Source organism: Tigriopus californicus, chromosome 7 (assembly GCF_007210705.1).
Source record: "Tigriopus californicus strain San Diego chromosome 7, Tcal_SD_v2.1, whole genome shotgun sequence".
Lineage (NCBI taxonomy): Eukaryota > Metazoa > Arthropoda > Copepoda > Harpacticoida > Harpacticidae > Tigriopus > Tigriopus californicus.
Window position 1 is genome coordinate 1,170,643 of NC_081446.1, and position 20,832 is coordinate 1,191,474.

The 20,832-nt window shown below is 41.5% G+C and overlaps 5 protein-coding genes across 9 annotated transcripts; 3 read left to right on the forward strand and 2 right to left on the reverse strand.

The window, feature by feature from the left end:
- The first annotated feature begins 492 nt into the window (after positions 1–492).
- Positions 493–1,433, forward strand: LOC131883788 (uncharacterized). Its single transcript, XM_059231346.1, has 2 exons — positions 493–1,121; positions 1,186–1,433. The coding sequence occupies exons 1-2, from the start codon at positions 891–893 to the stop codon at positions 1,372–1,374; spliced, it is 420 nt and encodes a 139-aa protein (XP_059087329.1). The 5' UTR covers positions 493–890; the 3' UTR covers positions 1,375–1,433.
- A 633-nt stretch (positions 1,434–2,066) lies between these two features.
- On the forward strand, positions 2,067–3,682 carry LOC131883787 (uncharacterized). Its single transcript, XM_059231345.1, has 3 exons — positions 2,067–2,228; positions 2,810–3,147; positions 3,215–3,682. Exons 1-3 carry the CDS (start codon positions 2,072–2,074, stop codon positions 3,470–3,472), a joined length of 753 nt encoding a protein of 250 aa, XP_059087328.1. The 5' UTR covers positions 2,067–2,071; the 3' UTR covers positions 3,473–3,682.
- A 6,626-nt stretch (positions 3,683–10,308) lies between these two features.
- Positions 10,309–12,988, reverse strand: LOC131883596 (E3 ubiquitin-protein ligase TRAIP-like). Of its 5 annotated transcripts, none has more exons than XM_059231100.1 (4): positions 12,720–12,988; positions 12,121–12,189; positions 11,924–12,049; positions 10,309–11,831 (listed from the first exon to the last, which is right to left on the reverse strand). In XM_059231100.1, exon 4 carries the CDS (start codon positions 11,633–11,635, stop codon positions 10,349–10,351), a length of 1,287 nt encoding a protein of 428 aa, XP_059087083.1. In that variant the 5' UTR covers positions 11,636–11,831; positions 11,924–12,049; positions 12,121–12,189; positions 12,720–12,988; the 3' UTR covers positions 10,309–10,348. The 5 variants fall into 5 exon arrangements, with proteins under 5 accessions (XP_059087083.1, XP_059087084.1, XP_059087085.1 ...); XM_059231101.1 differs by having other exon boundaries at positions 12,672–12,988; XM_059231102.1 differs by lacking the exon at positions 11,924–12,049.
- Positions 11,686–12,873, reverse strand: LOC131883345 (protein lin-52 homolog). The gene is made up of 4 exons (XM_059230799.1): positions 12,720–12,873; positions 12,121–12,189; positions 11,924–12,049; positions 11,686–11,831 (listed from the first exon to the last, which is right to left on the reverse strand). The coding sequence occupies exons 1-4, from the start codon at positions 12,871–12,873 to the stop codon at positions 11,686–11,688; spliced, it is 495 nt and encodes a 164-aa protein (XP_059086782.1).
- A 2,892-nt stretch (positions 12,989–15,880) lies between the features above and the next one.
- LOC131883623 (methylmalonate-semialdehyde dehydrogenase [acylating], mitochondrial-like) lies at positions 15,881–18,294 on the forward strand. The gene is made up of 5 exons (XM_059231136.1): positions 15,881–16,039; positions 16,429–16,725; positions 16,862–17,294; positions 17,358–18,079; positions 18,146–18,294. The coding sequence occupies exons 1-5, from the start codon at positions 16,019–16,021 to the stop codon at positions 18,245–18,247; spliced, it is 1,575 nt and encodes a 524-aa protein (XP_059087119.1). The 5' UTR covers positions 15,881–16,018; the 3' UTR covers positions 18,248–18,294.
- Positions 18,295–20,832: the final 2,538 nt, after the last annotated feature.

Here is a 20,832-nt window from a genome sequence, read left to right on the forward strand (position 1 = left end):
TCCCCCCTATTGTACTAATGAGGCACAAGGAATATCAGTTACTCTCTAAGGAGTTGTCTTTCAACAAATGCTTGGAAAATGTGGCGAAGATTAGGTCATAAACGCCACTTGAAATCTGGACGGGTATGCTAAGGTGGAGGATGAACAACTCTGATTTAAGTCAATGCATATCAATTTTCATCAGATGAGCATGGCTCCAGGGAGGTACAATTAGGTGGCGCAAGTTTCAGCTTGATCGAACCCCTGGGTCAAAAGGTGTACCCTCTTGAATTGAGGTGCAGAATGAATGAGTTATCTCTTTTACAGTAATTGATTACCTCATTCATTCAATGCAAAGTTACCTTGTAAGCCTTGGACAGTCATAACCAGACCTCGAAAAAAAGGGTTAAAACCTGAAATAAGCTTTTAACCCTTTTTTGGTATTTTTGGCCGAAAACTTTTTTTTTCAAGGTCTAGTCATAACTTTTGATCCAATGGTGATTGGAGTGATCTAGGTCCAGGCTCATTTGGAAAAGAAGGCCATTCTTTCATTCAAATCAAAACTGTTATTGCTTAACCATAACGTCCCCGTCCAGATTAGTCTATTCCGTTCACTCTGTCTGAGTCCGTCCTCTCAGTCCTGCAATTTCAAACTCCAACCCTAACAAAGTCAGTCGGCTGCTGGAACTGTACTAAGCAATATTCCCCTTTCTTGCGCTTTCGCCCAGAACAACAACAGAATAGTTCAGAGTAACCGGCGAATAGCGATGTGTGTGGTGACGTCATTTGAGACGTGAACCAATCACCGTTGTACAATTCATGCATGTCAACAATCTGGCTAACACATTGACCAAGTTTCCCCAGCCATAAACTGTGTCAAGAACTCCGTACATCTGTTCATAACCCTCACAATGGCCGGCAAAGTGAGTTGTGTGCTATTTTTGGTGGGATTAACTCTGGTCGTGGCCGATGAGTTGATCGTGAAAACCATCAAAGAGCCCAAGAACTGCCCACGTCAAGCCAAAAAGGGTGATCAGCTTCAAGTTCACTATGTGGGCAGACTGACGGACGAAAATGGCAAGATCTTTGACGAATCCAGACCACGAGGACAGACCTTTAACTTTCAATTGGGAGCTGGACAGGCAAGAAAGAGAAATTAGTGTAAAGTTTATTGATACGAGGGTCAAGAGATTTGTTTCCTTTCAGGTGATCCAAGGTTATGAACAAGGTGTTCCTGGTATGTGTAAGGGAGAGACAAGGGTCTTCGTTGTTCCTCCTCACTTGGGTTACGGTGAAAATGGGGTTCGCAATGTGATCCCAGGGGGCGCCACTCTACACTTCACCGTGGAACTTATGAACATCGCCGATGGTCCTCCTTTGAGAGATGAGGTTTAAATTTGAATCATTCATTTTCACAATTGACGTCGAATATAAATAAAGACCAACTCTTTTAACGGAATGTGCCATTATTTGTTCATGAACTGGTTTGCTTAACGTAGAGGGTTTGCTCACCAACAATTGCAGAACTTTTGGTACTTATGTAAACGCGTGATGCACATCTAAATGCCAAATTAATTACCGTTCCATCATGTTTACAATCTCGGCATCTCTCATCAAAACATGATCCCATATCAGTTCACTTGTATTCTATCAGCGCTTTTTATTCCTTTCGTTATTAAAATTGCAAGTGGGCAATATAGTAGGAAATAGCAAACTTTGGCAATAAAAATATCCGTTTAGGGGGTTCAAAAAGAGTTTTAAAGTTATCTTACAAAAAGTATTACGATGGTCCAGAGAATGGAGAAAAAGAGCCATTCTGATTACCAAATCAGATAACCACTTGTTAAGATGTAAAAGATATTTGTGCTTGGCTTTTTTTTCTTCTTATGGTGGTACTTAGACCATAAAATTCAAGGACGAGCTGATGTGGGCAAATGATTGCAGATAAGCAGACTAAACGAGATTTTGTTTTGAAGACATTTGAACATTCACTTCGATCGTTCTGCTTTGGGTGCACACGAAAATGTGCGAAGAGTATCGATTACATCACAACTCATTGTCGATGGTTTATCCCCTTTAATAACTAGTCCACATGAACGAGGCTACAAAATCTCACTGTGCGTGGAATACAGTTCAGTTTGTCATTAGACAGTGTTCGACCATGAGGTGTTTGCAATCGGGAACGATCTTGGGAATAACCATCTTCCTTGGAACTTTTGTCCAGGGGGAACCTCAACTCTTTGGAACAAGTATAAGGAATATTGGAAAAGAAAGGAAATAAATTCAAAGTCTTGAAAGAAACTTACGTAGTCGTGTTCAAAAAAAGCGTCTTTAGGCCAATTTTTGTTGCACTTTAAAGCTTGTTTCACTTTACCTTTGTTCTACTTTTTTTACTGTTTTCACTTGTCACATTAAACCACGGACTCAAAATTGCTGCACCTTCCTCTTACAAATGTATCCTAAAACCATCGTAACGATTGCGACCTAGTTAAAAACGCCTAGGAACGTCGGAAAACAAAATGTATCTAGTTTCGCACCAAACTGAATTATCTGCCCAAAACAATCAATAAACACCATGGACTGGATGCAAAAGTCAATTATCAACCATTTTTTTGTTTAAAACAACCTTAGAAAAAGTAGACCGACATTCCAATAGAGAAATAAGCGCAGCAGGATAAGTATCCTGTAGATTTGTCACCTCAGAACCCAATTCGAAGGTTCAGAATGAGGGAAAATCGATAAAAAGTCATATGTTGTTGGACAAAAGTACCAACAAAATTAGCATCAAAGCAGAATCGTACCTAACTAAATCTCGATGACATTTTTTCAGACCCTGCAAAGTCGGTCTTGGGAGCGGCTGTGGGCGGTGCTTTATTGGGGGCTGCAGGAGCCTTGGCCTTGAGCAAAATCGCTAGAGGTCGCAACAATCGAGGCCGAAATAACTTTCGAAGCAGGTCTAGATTCGGTGGCAGAAGGTATGGAAAATACAGAAGATATGGAAGGGCCCTGCCCGACAACCTTGGCTTTCCCGAGGATGCTATTGAAAGCACTGCCAAAATGGACCGGGCCTTTGAGTATCTGTATCTAGCCTCTCAAATGGACAAAGATACTTGTGTTAGGCGGCTCATCTGCCATGTGAACGATCCCAAGGTCCAGGACTTTCAACAAGTATGCCTCTCCTGGAAACTGGAACCGGAATTAAAACTCCTCAATTTTGATACTGTTTTCTCCAAAGGATGGAACAACTGACATGTTCGCACAAGTATTTGGAGCTGACGAGTTCGGCAAGTTGGATTTTGGCTCTCCACTCGTGGATTTGGATTTGGCTGCCGAGATTGGTCTTCAGATTGGAGCCGAGCAATGTGGAGTCGTCTATTCACGATGTGAGAAAAGCGTTCCAGAGATCTTGAGAGAGATGGGAGAGGCTGAGAAAATCTTGCTTCAAGACGAGACCTTCCTGAGGGAACAAAACTTGTTGGCGTCGTCTGAATGATCGGCTTATGAAATAACCCTTCACTGTATGCATCAACGATCATCAAACCCGTGAAAGAGGCTTGATTGGAAAGACACAAAAATCTTCTGACTTTTTATGCGTAAACCAGTTCTTTTCGATGTAGTAGAAGAGGTCATGAATAATGAAACGTCATATCACATCTGTTCAACCTCAAACTTCTGAATTAGATGGGCTCCCGCATAAATTGAATATGTGTTTGAAATTTCCGCGTAATGTCTTCGGGCCATCGTGTCACCCGAAACCTATCTTGGACAATCAATGGACCGGAATGCTCAGAAATTGAGCGGGAATTCCATCTTTCCTTCGAACAACTGAGACTTTCGATTATTGGAAAAGGATCTCGTCGGTGTTCTTCCAATATTTTGGCCGTGGCTGTTTCGTGGAACACCACTAGTCCCTAGCTATATTAACAAAAAGTGGGTAAAGGTATTCTCTCTCTTCCTTCTCAAGCACATTTATCAGCGATTTGTCGTCCTTGCGGGGTTGATCCAGGGACGTACTGTTTTAGTCTGTTGCCTATTTGGAGGCACGAGCCAGAGGATTGAATGATTTGCAAAGACGATCTTTGATCTTAATTGACGAAATTTATACTTTAGCTCGTTTCTAGAATGTAGGCGGAAAGTTTTTTGGTTCAAATAATAACGGAGAGGCCACAAAAACCCTTCTTTGTTTTATGATCAATCTTTGGCAGGTGATTTTTTTTTTGCGGACTTCCTTACCGCTACCGGGATTGGAATCCCAGCAGTTCAACACGAGAAGATTATTCATTTTACTTGACTTTTATTTATATATATTATTTGATCGACCAACGAATTGGATTGGCTGATCTGGCTAATCCTTGAAAATAAGGTTGATCCGGAATTTTAGTCAAAAACTTGTCCAAGTCTGACTTAAATCTGCTACTATGATCAACGCCTGCATAACTACAAATATTTGAGGGCAGCAAATTGAACAATGAAGGAGCCTGAGAAAGAAGAGAATGGACTTCATTGTTCGAACTAGCCTGGATTCTCCAGGGCTTGAAGGTGCTCTCAAAACGCACATTAAGCCTCTACGGTCACTGCAGTTTATATAATGATATATCCTGGGTTAGGACAAAGCTCATGAATGCTTTTGAAAACGTACAATATCAGATACCTTTCGAACCTCCTCTGAATACTGTACAATCCCAACCTCTCTAGTCTCTCCCAGTACAAGAGCTCTCTCATATCTTCAATGTTTCCTAGTAAAACATCTTTGGACCTGCTCGCAGCTTTTGCAAACCTGCTGAACTCATTGGAGCCCAAATGGTGAAGATATATTCAAGATGCGGCTGAACAATCTACTTGTACACAGTTAGCATCGTGATACTATCTCTGGACTTAAACGTGCGATATATCCAACCACATGTTTGAAAAGCCTTACCAACTTTCAACTGGATATGCTCATCGAACTTTCCATTATCTTGGAGGACTACAACTAAATATTGATCCCAGGCACGAAAATAAGTGTTTAGCCTTCTTGGCTGAGCCGATCCATCCACATCTTATGGAAATTCTTAGAGCCGCTAATGAGATTGGCTGTGAAATAATCGGTAGGGAGGGGCAAAAAGTGCAAAACAGCAAAGCATTTTAGAGACAAAAAGAGACAAACAAATAAAGCCTTAAAGTGAGGAAAAGGGGCAAGAAAAGGTCAAAATGTAACACGAGGTGCAAATAAATCAACATAGAAGGCATATTCAAATCTAATTTTCAAAGTAGTACCAACTTGAAAGGCGTCTTCTTGAAAAGCCAAGTTTTTGCCCAAATTTCGGTCAAAATTGACGTATTTTGTTTTCAGCTGTTTTTTGCAGCTGTAGATCTGCACGATCTGCACTATGGAGAAGTATAAAGGTTTGGGATTTCATACTAGTGTGCCCTTTGGTTCTCCATGAAGAAAGTGTCACCACACAATATGAAAAAAATACTTGGTGCAAAGATTTTGTCATCAGTAAGAAAAAATGGTGACACTTTCTTCATGTGTAGAACCAAAGGGCGCACTAGTATGAAATCCCAAAGCTTTTCACTTCTCTATTGAAACATTGTGAACATCAAGACCAAGCACGCTCTCAATCAAAGATAACGTAACCCTGTTTCAGAGGCTGTCACAGAGTATCCAATACAAAAAAAACTAGATTTTTTGAGAAATTTTCATGCCGACTTTCACAAAAGAAATATGTTTCTGTGAGTGCTAAAGACCCGAAACTTGGGACCATTCTTAACACAAACGGTTAAAATTGTCATCCTCTATTTTGATTAATGGAAGTGGACGAGGCGATATCAAAAATCTTTTAGAAGTAGACATATTCACTTCCATCATCGAGTGGCTCTTTTTTGACTTGCAAGGAATTGGCTGAGGCAAATTTATTATTTACGCCGAATGCGTGTCACAACTTGTGGGAAAATTAAAGAATTGTCAAGCATGTCTTGGTCTTTTGCTCTTTGATATTATAGAGGAAGTGTGACTCGAGTTTCAGGATCCAGAAAATCCTCTGGATAACAGCATTAATGCCATTAATTCTAAATGGAAGATTTTTGGAACAAGTGACCAAGGTCTTACTATCATATTTTTGGATGAGCAGCAAGATCATTTCCCTGCGAAAATTCTGAGCCATTCTATAACCGAGAGTAACCTCACACTCTGTCAAAACATAGATGTAGTAAGAAACACGTAACCAAAATTCAATTTAAATGAATTGCAACACTTGAGTTCTAAAATATCCAACCAATAGTCCTTTTAATTCTCCTCTCGTTGAGGACAAATAAACGTAGAAACACAAGAATACGCCTTATAATGCCTGATTTTAACAAGGTAAATTTTGCTGAACAACTTATTACTGATCCATTCAAACATCATAAATGCAACACCAACCCATGTGAGAGACTTTTCAAAGCCTATAAGGGTAAAGTTGCAAGCACTTTTGACATCCACATAGGGATAAACCGAGAGCTATTATATGTATACTTGTAGCATACCAGCGACTTTTCAAATATTTTTCCATTAAATTGTACTATAGAGCTAAAAGTAAATTAAACAAAAGGAATGATTGTAAAATCAATCACCAAAAACTTGGGAAACTGTGTTCTTTTTTTATAAATTTTTTGGTAATGATGATTGCCAAAGTGTTGGCGCGTCATCAAACATACAGTATATGAATACCTATCTAATTCTTATTTAGATATTATAATTGCTCGAGATTTCACCCATAGAGGATTTAAAACGTTTCTTAGACGAGTTGGCGGTCTTCATCATAGTACTTGGGCAATAATCTTTGATGTGATAATCTTTTGATAAAGTTATGCAAATTAGAGACATATCTCTCGATTTTACGTTTTGTTTGTCCGTACGTAGACCAAGCAGAGAGCGCTTCCTCCGCGCAACAAAAACGTCTTTCAAAATCATCTGACGTCACATTTTGGGGAAATAATCACGGTTCATTCACACGTTTTATATATATTATTCATCTATAACAGCTACTCTTCCATTTCTGAACTGATTAGGAGGCCCCCAGTGGGTTCGGATCTTGGTTTGGGCGAGGCGATTGGGCTTGAGGTTGGACTTTCATGTATTGAAGAGTTTCGTGGACCTCGGATACCAGATCTTGCATCATAAAGGCTGCTTCCCGTTGCTTGGGTGACAGAATCCCGGCGGATCCGTCCCGAAATCGCCAATCCGCCGAGTGACCAGTCCATGACTTTGAAAGGGATCCAAGGCCAAGCCTTGATTCAAGCGGAAAGACCGTCCTATGGGTTGAGGACCTCGGCGTTTGCGGTACCAGGCCTCTTTTCGCACTTCATTCTTGAAGCCGTGGCGCGGCTCGTGACCGTACAAACGCTCCTCCCGTCCCATGATACGGGCCGTCACATGCAAAGCACGGCTGGCACGGTCCATAGAGACGCAGGACCAAGTCCAACACACGATGCCATGATAAGTTTGGATACCGAGATCTGAGAAAGGTGAGATTTTGCTTGGGACGGATATTGGAATGGCTTTATAGTGAATGCAAGTCATGTTCTTAAAGTTTCATCACTGATGGCGCCACAACAGGGCAAACATAAGTTTGAATTTGCTGGCAGAGATGTGGCCTCAAAATCATGCATAAGGAGCTCAGAAGATGGGCGAAAGATATGTAGTAATCACTCCATGAAATTTTGATTATCGGCTTGCTCTTGGTCAGCTACATAAGCTTTGGGCTGCAGAAGTTTGAAACTCACTAACCACTTCACCAGTCAATGAGAAAAATTAAGGTAAAGTTGATCGAGGAAATCTATGTTTCTTATTTGCTATCCATTGTTTTGAAAAGTAGGCAAAATGCTGGTTGAGCCGGAAAAGCTTGTTTACAGTTCATATTACAGGAAGTCTAATGGAGTCTCGTACAGGGCTTTAGTAACGAAATTACAGTAATTCGTTCCATTTTTCGAAAAAGGAATTGCAATTCGCGTACATTTTAAAGTTGTGTAATTGTAACAACCAAAAACTAAATGAATTACTCGTTACTTGTTCTTTTTTCAGCTTCCACAATCACCTTTAATTTTTCGTTTATCTCGTGACAGCTGAGGAAACTTAAGGCTCAACAGAATTGCCACATTTTGCTATTTCCATCTAGCATATTATGAACAATAAAAGGGTTAAAAACGCTCTTGCTCTTAACTACTCCCAGGGTGTTCTTGGTTTGAAGCCTTGTTGCATTTGATCCTTTATTGTTTACATCCTCTCAATCAAATTCCGTTGAACTGAAGACCTGATTCAGTGCAATCGTTAGAACAAGGAAAATCCGTCTTTAGCTTGAGTATGATGCATAAAATTGCCAAAGCCTCCACATGTCGACGTGTTAAGGCGTAGGCTTCTAACAGACAAGCTTTACTGGCTGGACAATGTCTAATACTGTTTTTCCATCATGACTTTTGCGACATTGTTGCAAATCTTCTACAACCATTATCCCATCCAGGGTCCGTATTTTGATTCCTCAATCAAAGCATTATGATGCAATACATTTTGAACAATTATGCCAAAATTAAATGTCAATGCTTATTAGTGAAATTTTTTGGCACAAAAAACTTCAAATGTTAAGCTTTAGGACCGCTTAAAAAAATATATAATTTCTTTAGAGAAGGATGGTCCTGACGGGAAAACCATACAATATTGGTCATCTAAATCTTAGAAAAGTAACGAGTAACGCCATTACATTTATTTTCAAGTAATTTAAATCGAGTAACTAGTTATTATTTTTGACCAAAGTAATTGTAAATGTAATTCGTCCCTTTTATTGAGGAACGAATATTGCCCTGGTCTCATAGTAACCCTGGTAACTCACCCAGTGGAGTTTAAGATGAATAAACGTTATTCTCCACCGATTAGTTGGCGGTGCTCATTTTTAAATTTGTGGCAAAACGTTTTAGGGGTTAGATAAAGATTTAAGGGTTGTTAAAATCGTGTTGGTTAGTTAGTTGGGTTAGGTTAGTTTAATTAGTTTAGGTTAGTAAAAAAAAAGTAGCACCGCCAACTAATCGGTGGAGAATAACGTTTACCGTTTAAGATTGGGTCCAAATAATGAAAATGTCACATTCCTCTTCAGGATAAGGTAGCTTTAGCCGCGTATAAAAGTATGCACAATGGTAGCCAGAGCATTTGTAATTGACTCAGAGATGAAGGATAGCTCCTAGCTATCAACTAATTTAATCTGAAATTGGGCGGTGATCCTCAGTCAAGTATAGAGCGCCATCTAGCTCTTTCAGGACCTGGTGCTCTCGAAGAATCACGATTGATCGGTCTGTTGTTGTGTGTTGATCCGAGTGTTGATTTAGTTCAGGGAAAGCATCAAAGGGTGACGGAAACCTGACGAAGGTAAGCAAACCACACTCTCCTGTCGAGCTCAAGCGGAAACCAAAAGAACCCATCCAGTTTAGCTACTAACATAATGCCCTGCTTCACTACCCAAGTTGGGCCATAGATCCCAATAAAAACCTGGCACATGTATGAATCACGATATTCAATGAAACAAGCAGGACAGGCGTCGGCTCACGCTGACCTCGTGTCCACCTCAAAACGGCATGGACCAAAGTCACACAACGCTCGTCTTCAACTTCAGAAAACCCCGGGAAGGGCTCGTCGAACTACTCCTATGCACCCACTACCCTGGGCTAAGGGGTGGCCTGGACTGTGACAAATCAGCTTGCAATCCCACATCGAGTCTTGACTGGGACCATGGCGGATGAGCCCCTCCCACCCATCACGGACCCGGTGCTCCCCTCCGCCAGCACCGCCCCCAAATATCCCGTGTCGCGTTACTCGCACGGCCCATCGCGACTGCCGTCTCAGATCTTCTTGAGTCATAGCCTCCATCGTTACCCACGGGGTCACATCTTTCACCATCTGTTGGCTGCCGCTCGTCAGGGTCGAATCGGGATGGTGCTGAGGCTCTTTCAGATTTGCATGCGCAATCTTTCGCAGACCAGTAGTTTGGCGCCGCAGCGCGACCTGGTGGCCACTTGCGTAGACTTGATCGATCTGGTCCTCTTCAAATTGGCCGCCCCGGATAATCGGGTCCGCGCCGAGCTGCGCCAACGCATGCAGGAAATGATGCAAGCCGCCCAGCTGTCGTTGTACAATCGCCGAGGCCAGTATCGAACCTGGCCGGAGAAACTGGAGCTGGGCGGCCAAGATGGACTCATCACCACCGTGTTGGCTGGCCAGGATAATGATGATTCGCTAGCCGAAGAGTCGGAGGCCGAATCCGGTTCGCCTTGAGCATTGTATGGCGGGTATCAGTACAGGTCTGTTTTGTCAAAGAACATGGGTGGGGTTCTCCATGTATTTCGGGGAAAAAAAAAAATAAAGTTAGGGTGTTTCTAAATTGAAGAATTGGTCAATGCGTTTATGTTTGTCGATGGGCCGGGCGGCTGGGAATTTGGGTTTGGTCGCACACCCTTGGGCTTTCTTTCCCACTTTGAAATCTGCGGTTCGCGGTTTCGGGAACTCGTCCAGCTTGGCGTGGCCGCCCATTCCATCGTAAAATTTCTCGCTATCGATGACTTTGAGCGACTTTTGACTCATTTTCGACCATTCGCCGGGGCTAAAATGGGATCGGGATTGCTTCAGAATGTTGAACTTGTCATAATTCGTGGCATCTTTGCACGGACTTCGACGTTTCAAGGCTGTCTTGGGCTTCAATCCCGGCTGAAGCTTGTCCTTCTCGGGGGACGACTCATCCAGCATATCTTGCGAGAGACGAAAAGGAGCCGGGCTTTCGGTTATAATCCGTTTCAAGGCACTCGCCCTCATATCTCCACTAGGGCTGTCCAAGGCCGATTGGAGCCATTCATTTTTGCTTTTCAGACTCCGGTTTTCGGCTTCTAGGTGTTGCAGATCGGATTTGAGGGTCTTGGTTGTGGTTTGAAGTTCGTTTAGGTCCACACTTTGTACTTTCGTGGTGGCTTTGAGTTCGGCCATTCGTTTGTTCTTGTCTAAAATCTCTTTTCGAAGCTGACCCTTATCTTCACGCAAGGCCATCATTTCCTTCTTTAAGGCCTCGATAATCATACTAAATTCGCGTGATGTCTGAGAAAAATCGCCCATGGAGTGAAGTCGCTGATTCACTTCGCCTACCGACGCACTCAGGATAAATTCGATATTTTGGTATAAACTCAACTTGTCTCTCAGTTCACTGGCTTCTCGCTTGGCTTGATCGCTCTTGGTCTTGAGAGCTTGAGCATGTTTTAGTTGGGATTTGGTGGTGGCCAATTCGGACTTGATTCGGCCATTTTCTCGCTCCAGATCCCGAAACTCTTCGCGCAGAGCCACGCCCTTGGCCTTCAAATCATCGCGTTCATCAGTAATTTTACGTTTCTCACTCTCCGCACATCGGACTTGGAAAGTGAGGGAATCGATCTTGCTTTGCAGGGAGTGAGGATCGGCTTGGGACATGGAGATATCCATGCCCTCCGTGAAGTACACCCGACGGAGTTGTTTCTCCGGACACTTCGAGCGACATTGGGGACAACTGGATTTCCCGGTTTCTAACCATTTTAGAATGCAATTAGCATGGAATACATGTCCACAAGGAGCCGATGAGAGCTCTTGACTTGGCGTCAAAAGCTCCAAACAAGTGGAGCAATTGACATGCATCTTCTCGGCACAATCACGTTATCTTTGGGAGATCGTCGGATTAGATTCCACTAATCGGCGTTGGAACGCGTTTTGAGGATATTGAGATAACGCCCGCGTGTCATCTCCTTGGCCTCTTGTAAGCCCAGATCAAAAGCGATATCGTGCAGTGTCCTGACCTCGCGGAGAAGACGGTCCAGACTAAGTTGGCTTAATTCTGCAAATAGCATGATTTAATTTTGTCAGTGCCTAGGAAAAGATCAGAGGCTACGATCTAAAATGAAGGCGAACGCGACCGTGATGTAATACCGGTTAGTAGTTCAAGATCATGCAAAGGGAAGAACTGAGTGTCCACCAAAGGCGTCGGTGGGTGGGACGGAGGGGGAGAGGCTGAAGCGGGAGAATACAGGGACACAAACTCACCCACACCAGGTACTGTTCAGCGAGGATGAGGTTAGTCAGGCGAGGTTGATCAAAATCCGGGCCAAGCTTCCTACATTACTTACATGTGTCTGGCCAGAGCTCGGGGGAATTCCGACTTAGTGTCTCATCGGCCAACAAATCCGACTCAAAGCCTGAAATTGAACCGAACGGAAATCTGTGGCGACGGTCTGGTTATATTTTTAATGGCATAAAAAGAATAGGCCAAACTTTCTTGCAACTGATCATGAGATGCAGCCTTAGCCACGGTTGATTACTCGTCAACGGGATCGAGAAGATGATGGGTGTGATAATGGGCAGTGACATTCATTCCTTGCACATTAGAAACAGCATGTTCGATTGAATGATTCAAACCACGTTATCCGCAAACACACATCATATTTTGATACTAATATGAGCACGGACCAGAATGAGGCAACCTTTGCAGCATGTGACAATCCACGAATGTGAGATTGTTTCGTCCAAATTTACTTAGGGTTAACAAATGGCGGCTTTCAACAGCCGACATATTGGTAAGAAACCAAGAGCCAGGTCGTCCTTCATTAAGATTGACAGTTGATCCCGATTTCCCGTGGAACACAGGGCTAGCTAGATTTTTGGACTGTACCTGGCGTACCTGGCGTATCTAGCTACAGTGTAATCATAATGGGCGTGGTTTCTAGACCTGAAGTGAGAGTGTCGGCGTGGCTGGACGCCGCTCGATCTTCAACGCCTTCCTCGACATGCCCTATATCCTCGGGGTTCGGGTTAAAATCCTGGTCGTGGTCGTCGTCGCTCAGGAATAGATGAAGCGACTCGTCCGAGGTGTCCGAGGACATCCGGAAGCCGGGAAGATTGCTGCAGAGGCTGATCGACAAGCGAGGACAGAGAGAGAGAGAAGACTTTGAGCACCGCCGCTTCCCCTTGAAAAGGTTGAAAACGAAAACGAACGTCAACAAAAGAACAACAGGGTGGCCATCTGTTGAAATCAATCACGGATCTTCCAGGCTTTTATGCACATTAACTCTCATTGTTAGAGACGGCCAAAGTATGCATTATTGGTTTTATGTCCTAAAATAGGGTTATTTGCATGTCAGGCATATTTCATACCTTTTTGCATATTTATATGACTTTCTTGATTTTGGACCAGGCCCCAAAAAAGTATCCGTATTTTTTGGGACAATTTGAGACATTGCAAATGAGTGGCTAAAAACCAGGCACAAACCCTCTCCCCAAATGCCGTAGGTTCAAATCCCGCCGTCGGAAGTTCTTGTGTTTAAGGGGGAGATACGGCTCGTGGAGATTCCTAGTGAAAGAGAGGTCCCTAGTTTGATTCTCCTCTCCAAACTTTCTTCATAAGAAGATTGCATGCCAACAGTGCCCACAGACCAGGAACCAGTCTGACTCTGGATGATGACCTTGCCTATTGGAAAGATTGGAAAATGTGATGGTCAGCTTTGTTTGTTGAAAAAAAGGTTCAGACCTGAAAATGTCAGCATAAATCAATGGTCTTATTGGACTGTTGGAAATTTGCTAGTTTGTTTGACAACATACATGTCCAATGAATCTAACTGGAGGTACACATACATTAGATAACAAAGCAATGGAATTTGGGGTTTGCTTGAGTGAATCTAATGCTCATTGTTCCACTTACTTGGCAATTATCCTCTTTGTTGCTTTCAAAACCATTCTTATTGCTATTTATCATTACTAGAACTAAAAAAGTTTAAACTTTTTTGTCTTATTGGCCAAAAAAAAATATGTTATGTGCAAAATTTCCAATTTTCTAACTTTTTCTCACTATTTTTCCCATGTTAGGACTCTTTTGCCCTTTTATTGCCTTTTGGGTCCGTGTCTGCTTCCTTCATAACTTGTTCCTTGTTTGGGACCTCTTATTTACTTTGTTGTAGCATGATCAGATGGAGAGTAGAATCCTCAGCCAGAACCTTTTACCATTTTTGTTTTATTTGCGTTTTGACTGTCTTTATAAACTGCAGCAAAAAAAGTAATCTCCGGCATAATCAAAATAAAAGGTTAGGATTTGTTGAGCTATTGCCACTGAAGCTCTGTTCAATATATGATCTACCAAGAAAATTGAATATATCAAAGTTTATTGCCTTTTTTTGGTTTGGGACAGTCTGCAAAAAGCCTTGGCAAAAAAAAGAGCTGGCAGTTGAGCTATATCTGCCATCATGGGTTTGATCCAGCCCAAAACTATTTTGTGAACAAAAACACCCTCAGCACCAAAACAGTAGGCTGTAGGAGCAAGTCAATTGGTTACCATGACATCTATATCAATTGCAAACATGTCCTCATAATGACTGTTGCAAGAAAAAATGGTAATTTCTTGTAAACTTTATGGATAGCTTAGTAAATACAATTGGGTGCCTAAATTTTGAAACAAATGCAACCAAGAGGCTAAAAGGGGCTAAAAACGACCTTTTCCCCCATTGTAACGTTTAATTTGTTTTTGCATATTTACGTCTTTATTTTTCTGCACATTTTCATAACTTTTTTTCATATTTTTTCAACGCTTTTTCAATTTTCTCAAATCTTGAAAAGAATAATTTGGCCAAAAGGCAACTTTTCTTTTTCGAGGTCTAGTCATTACATATACACGGCTTTTTTTATTGAAAATACTTCTCATTTTTGAGTCCAATGTTACTTTCAGATTATATCTTCTTGTATGTTTGGACCACTTGTTATGCATAGTTTAGGTTTTAGCGCATATTTGTTTGCATATTTTGACCATGCATATTTTATGTCTAAAAATTAAAACAAAAACAATTCTGCATATTTCGTCCTCTTCTAGTCACTATCCTGATGGAAAAAAGGTATGCACTATCATTCCAAACAAAGGTAATGAATGTGACGAGTACACTATTTCAGCTGGAAATCCCTTCATACATTGACATATGGGTTCCTAGTTTGAAAACTATTCCTGTTTGATTAGTGGTAAAGTTACTTCTTTCTAAACCATTCAAATTGCGACCACGTGTTTAAGTGCACTTTAAAGTATATGAAAATAGTCATAATAGTCTTAGTCGGCTTCGGTCGTATATAGCAAAATAACTCAATGTGGAAATATGAATGTATTTGTACACATTTATAGCTATTCTGATTCGAAATCGTTGCACGTATGCACTGGATCGACTGGATCCCATTGGCATCCTGATTTCAAAAAATGCACAAACATATGCAAATTTTGGGAAACAAAAGACATTTGCCTAACGTATACAGTGTTTCCAAAATTGTTTGAGCAATTATTAAATATTGCGAACATAGTTTTCTGTTTTTTTTTGGTGAATCCTGTTTTTGTATCTCCTGTGTATTCTACAACTTTTATCTCATTCGGTCATTCCTCCCGCCTCGGTTTCTCAAGTCATCTGAAAATGATGGAGTCTTTTGATGTTGTACCCAACACTCAGCTCGCTTTTAAGGATAAGTGTTTGGATCCAGCTCTCGAGTTATGAATAAACCATGACAATCAATAGTGACCCGAAGTCACTCCAAAATCTTTTTTAAAAAAAGACCATCCAAAGTCACCCTAAAACCTCTTAAAAGAGACCATCCCAACAGAATTATCCTCCATCGTTCTCTCGATTTCAAGTCCCTTTCTCAGGGATCTTTGACTTGATGGGCAAACTGGAAATTCAAGTTTTCAGGCCTACCCGTCAGTGTTGCCAAACTGGAACGCACATTCTGAAATAATTGAGATCTCCGCCATTACATAACCGTGTCAAGGCCCTGTAGTAGATTGATGTTCCATCATGAGACCACGTTGTTCTAACTTGTGTCTTCGTTCTCAGTCCTGCTGAGCTTTCTCATCTGACCCTCCAGAGTTCGAAAATCGACAGCATACCTGACGTCAGAGCACGGATCATCATCTTTGTCGTAAGAGCGTAGTTCGACGAAAAGTTCATCGTGACATTGTTTGTTGGGTAATCCATTCCATCCTTTAAGGCATCCTCGAGCTCAGCAACCATGTCGTCTCTCTTGAGAAAGGTAACTTTTTCCATGTCGTGTTTCTGGTTCACATATGGATACACTTGAATCTCCATGTTGCATACAAAAATACACACAAAGAGGTAGGTAAAATCTTGCCGTTCATTTTTCATGGGTATACAACTATACATGAGTCCACACCTCAAATACTGCTTTGTGGAGCATGTTGAATTATCGTCCTTAAAATATATGAGTTTCCTCCATGGTCGTTGTTTTATTGTTACTTGGCTCAATATGAATACTTTATGAATTGAGCTTTAAAATATTTTATTCTCAAGTGTGCCAATTTGAATCTTTAGTCTTTCAAAAAAAATTAAGGAACTCTGAAATTCTTACCCCAATGATGTTGAATTTGAGGGTCAATGTGTTTAATTTACAATTGGTTGTAGGGTTCTCTTCCCGCATCACAATGGGCTCGGAGCTTGAGCTTCGCCAATGGCAAGGTCCCAGCCAAGACCCAGATGTTCCTGGATGGCAAGTTTGTGGATTCCAATGCCTCCAAATGGATTGACGTGCCCAATCCAGCCACCAATGAAGTAGTAACCCGGGTGCCGCAGAACACGCAAGAGGAGATGGAACGTGCCGTGGAATCGGCCAAGGGCGCATTTCGTTCGTGGTCCAAGACATCGCCTTTGAAACGCCAAGAGGTCATGTTCAAGTACCAGGCCTTGATCAAGGACAATCTGGTGAGATAGGCGGATGTACGGTACAGCAGGTTCAAGTACCAGGCCTTGATCAAGGACAATCTGGTGAGATTCTAGATAATTTTCCGAACACTGTTGTATTTTGAACAATTCCAATGTTTCACCTGGGGTATTGTAGAAAGAGATTGCCAAGCTGATCACGTTGGAGCAGGGCAAGACCTTGCCCGATGCTGAGGGTGACGTGACTCGAGGATTGCAAGTTGTGGAGCAATGCTGCTCGCTGACCAGTTCTCTCATGGGCGAAAATCTGCCCGGTATCACCAAGGACATGGATTTGATCTCATTTCGAACTCCCTTGGGTGTCTGCGCTGGCATCGCACCTTTCAACTTCCCCGCCATGATCCCGTTGTGGATGTTCCCCATGGCCACGATCTGTGGCAATACCTACGTCATGAAGCCTTCTGAACGGGATCCCAGTGCCTGCATGGCCTTGGTCGAGCTTTTGAAAGAGGCTGGCATGCCCGATGGCGTGGTCAACGTTATCCATGGCCAACACGACACTGTGAACTTCATCTGTGATCACCCAGATATTAGAGCTATCTCCTTCGTGGGTAAGTTGATTTATTTTATTGACCATGACCACTCCAGTCAATATCGTTTCATATTCGTCTAAGGTGGCGACCGAGCTGGAACCCACATTTTCAACCGTGGTTCGACCAATGGTAAACGCGTTCAATGCAACATGGGAGCCAAGAACCACGGTGTGATCATGCAAGATGCCAACAAAGAGTACACCATCAATCAATTGATTGGAGCCGCTTTTGGTGCCGCTGGTCAACGTTGCATGGCTCTCACCACGGCTGTCATGGTGGGCGATGCTCAAAGTTGGTTGCCCGAGATTGCTGAGAGAGCCTCCAAGTTGAAGGTGAGCGCTGGTCATGAAGCCACCGCCGATCTTGGACCCGTGATTTCGCCCGAGTCCAAGAAGAGAATCGAGACGCTCATCCAGAGTGCCATTGACGAAGGAGCTGATGTGATCCTGGATGGACGGGACTGCAAGGTGGACAAGTATCCTAATGGCAATTTCGTTGGCCCCACCATCATCAGCAAGATGAATGCCAATATGACCGCTTACAAGGAAGAAATCTTTGGCCCCGTACTCTGCGTGATTTGCGTGGACACCTTGGAAGAAGCCATTGAGTTGATCAATAGCAATAAATATGGAAATGGTACCGCTATTTTTACAAACAATGGTGCCACTGCGCGTAAATTTACTCAAGACATCGATGTTGGACAAGTGGGTGTGAACGTGCCAATCCCTGTGCCACTACCCATGATGTCGTTCACGGGTTCTCGGGGATCCTTCTTGGGTGATAGCCATTTCTACGGCAAACAGGTAATATTTATTAGGGCAATACAGTCAGTTATTAATCCTGGGTTCATAATCTCTCTTTGCTTTTAGGGCATCAACTTCTATACTGAAACAAAGACGGTCACATCCCTTTGGCGAGAAGACGATGCGGCTGGGACTCAAATTTCGACGGCCATGCCTGTTCAAAAATAGACTGTCTGAACGCAAATTTAATTCAATATATTTTTGACCGATTTGTCGTTCTTGACCTTCAATTTCAAAGTTAAGGTGTCTTGATTTTGATTATTGTAAAGTTCTGCCCTTAACTCGGAACACAGTCCGAGCCAGGCAGAAAGATCAGCCATAAGAGCAAACGGCATATAATTGGTGACAAGTGAAACGCTGTTGAAATTTGATTTGCACTGATCAATGGTTGCCGATTAAGATGCAGTGTAAAACCCATCATCGCTCTTCTTTCCTGCGCTTTCAATGCGCAAGGACTTTCATAACTGCTACAAGAAACGTAATCCCCAGTTCTATCAAAATGAAAAGCTATAATTCGTGTGATTGCTGCCTCTGAACATCTATATAAAATTAGATCTATCGACGAATGTGAGTGGGCAGACCAAGCTAGCCCTTTGATGATAAAGATTATAATAATTAATCTTGACTCGACAACATCTAGGTACTCTGTACCTATGCTTATGTAGGCGTTGATCCAGTAGCAGGATTTAAGTCAGACTTGGACAAGTTTTTGACTAAAATTCCGGATCAACCCTATATTCAAGGATTAGCCAGATTAGCCAATTCTAATTCGTTGATCGATCAAATAATATATATAACTAAAAGTCAAGTAAAATGAATAATCTTCTCGTCTTGAACTGCTGGGATTCCAATCCCGGTAGCGGAAAGGAAGTCCGCAAAAAAAAAGAACATTAGACATAGATTAAACAAAGAAGAAAACAGAGGAGGACATCATTGTTTCTAACTGGAGCGGAATTTCATTCCGTTCAAAGCCGTATTAGCAACCCACGGTGTTTAAAATGCCCTATGAAGTTTTGATGGAAATTCCCAAACATCTTGGCATTTTTCTACCTCAAAAAATCATGGGGAACAATTTTGATTTTATTGCTTTATGGAATTCTAGCCCACATAAAAAACTTACATGCTTAAAAACATTATAAAAACTAAAATTTTCTAAAACCTAGTCAGTGTAATAAAGGAGCACACTTAGTTAGTTGTAGAATATGATTTATAATATAATCTATTTCACCGTTACGTAGTTACCTGGGATTTAGTGGTTCAAATTTCATCGTTTTTAGGCCCAAAATGCCCGGGTTATATGTTAATTCAATTTCCGAAAGAATAAATATCCATTTTCAATATCACAAATGCAAAAGATTATTTTTCCTCTTCTTACATAGTCTCGCAATAGCTAAAAATGCTATATGATGTCACTTAAAACACACTAAAAGTGTAATCTTTGAAAATGTGTTTTACAATCATCATGAATACACTTTGTTACTCATTCACTTGAATTCTGAAGACAACACACACAACAAACAGTGTTATAGATTTTGTCGTTTCTTAAAGACTTTGTTGAAACTGATCAAGAATTGCTTCTTAACGACTTCACTGATATTTTTGAAATTTTCAGTGACCGCCCAACTGAATGTCCCTTGGACGATTCTAAAATGAATTTTCAAAAATCTGCTCTTTTGAGGGTTTTAGATATGGTTTTATAAGATTTTAAGTTAATTTGAAATTATGCAAAAAAAAAGAAAACTAATCTTTTTGTTTACTTTTGATTACACTGACTAGGATTTTGAAAATTTCAGTTTTTATAATGTTTTAGGCAAGTAAGTTTTTTATGTGGGCTAGAATTCCATAAGGCAATAAAATCAAAATTGTTCCCTATGATTTTTTGAGTTAGAAAAATGTCAAGATGTGTTTGGGAATTTCCATCAAAACTTTAAACGGTATTTTTACCACTATGAACCCAAGAGTAGTACATTTAGACCTTCACTAGATCTAGACTACCTATAGCTAGAGGGCTCTACTTTTAACCATTCCTACCACATACTTTTTTGTATCATCATTTATCACCATTGGGTCATGACGAACTGGACTTAGGGACCAAAAAGTTCGAAATGATCATATCTCTGTCAATAATGAACCGATTTAGTCACAATTTCACTTGCGAACTCTTGTGACATTAGTCAACTTAAGCTATATATCAGTCCTACTCTTGGTTTTCATAGATGCCTCCAGCTGCTGGCGGAACACAGAGCAATTGTTGAGGATGAATACGGAGTTGATGACCCTAAATGCGTGGGTGAGTGTGACCATCAAGGTTTTTCTGAATCATAATTTTGTTTTGGAGACTTTGGGGGTAATTTGATGCCAAGTTGAGTAACATAATACTGCATTTATAAAGTCAATGCTTGACTATTGATCTTTGATGAAAAATGAGTTATGACGACCTGCGATTAGGCCATTGTATTATCAGTCGTGAGGACCAGGGTTCCGTCTTGTGTGAATAGATACACTCCAGCTTGATCCTCACTCACTTTTAGCTTCCAATTTTTTATTCATTTTTTTTAATTTGCGGACTTCCTTACCGCTACCGGGATTGGAATCCCAGCAGTTCAAGACGAGAAGATTATTCATTTTACTTGACTTTTATTTATATATATGGTTTGATCGACCAACGAATTAGAATTGGCTGATCTGGCTAATCCTTGAATATAAGGTTGATCCGGAATTTTAGTCAAAAACTTGTCCAAGTCTGACTTAAA

Excerpts from the sequence above, each read along its gene's own strand:
- LOC131883788 (XM_059231346.1), top strand. The coding sequence starts at position 891 with ATGGCCGGCAAAGTGAGTTGTGTGCTATTTTTGGTGGGATTAACTCTG. Across the intron at positions 1,122-1,185 it reads TTCAATTGGGAGCTGGACAG|GTGATCCAAGGTTATGAACA; the intron begins GCAAGAAAGAGA and ends GTTTCCTTTCAG.
- LOC131883787 (XM_059231345.1), top strand. The coding sequence starts at position 2,072 with ATGAACGAGGCTACAAAATCTCACTGTGCGTGGAATACAGTTCAGTTT. Across the intron at positions 2,229-2,809 it reads ACCTCAACTCTTTGGAACAA|ACCCTGCAAAGTCGGTCTTG; the intron begins GTATAAGGAATA and ends ACATTTTTTCAG. Across the intron at positions 3,148-3,214 it reads AGGTCCAGGACTTTCAACAA|GATGGAACAACTGACATGTT; the intron begins GTATGCCTCTCC and ends TTTTCTCCAAAG.
- LOC131883596 (XM_059231105.1), bottom strand. The coding sequence starts at position 11,635 with ATGCATGTCAATTGCTCCACTTGTTTGGAGCTTTTGACGCCAAGTCAA.
- LOC131883345 (XM_059230799.1), bottom strand. The coding sequence starts at position 12,873 with ATGTCCTCGGACACCTCGGACGAGTCGCTTCATCTATTCCTGAGCGAC. Across the intron at positions 12,190-12,719 it reads CGCCGACACTCTCACTTCAG|GCTTTGAGTCGGATTTGTTG; the intron begins GTCTAGAAACCA and ends GTTCAATTTCAG. Across the intron at positions 12,050-12,120 it reads CGAGCTCTGGCCAGACACAT|TACCTGGTGTGGGTGAGTTT; the intron begins GTAAGTAATGTA and ends CTCGCTGAACAG.
- LOC131883623 (XM_059231136.1), top strand. The coding sequence starts at position 16,019 with ATGTCGTCTCTCTTGAGAAAG. Across the intron at positions 16,040-16,428 it reads TGTCGTCTCTCTTGAGAAAG|GGTTCTCTTCCCGCATCACA; the intron begins GTAACTTTTTCC and ends AATTGGTTGTAG. Across the intron at positions 17,295-17,357 it reads TAGAGCTATCTCCTTCGTGG|GTGGCGACCGAGCTGGAACC; the intron begins GTAAGTTGATTT and ends TATTCGTCTAAG.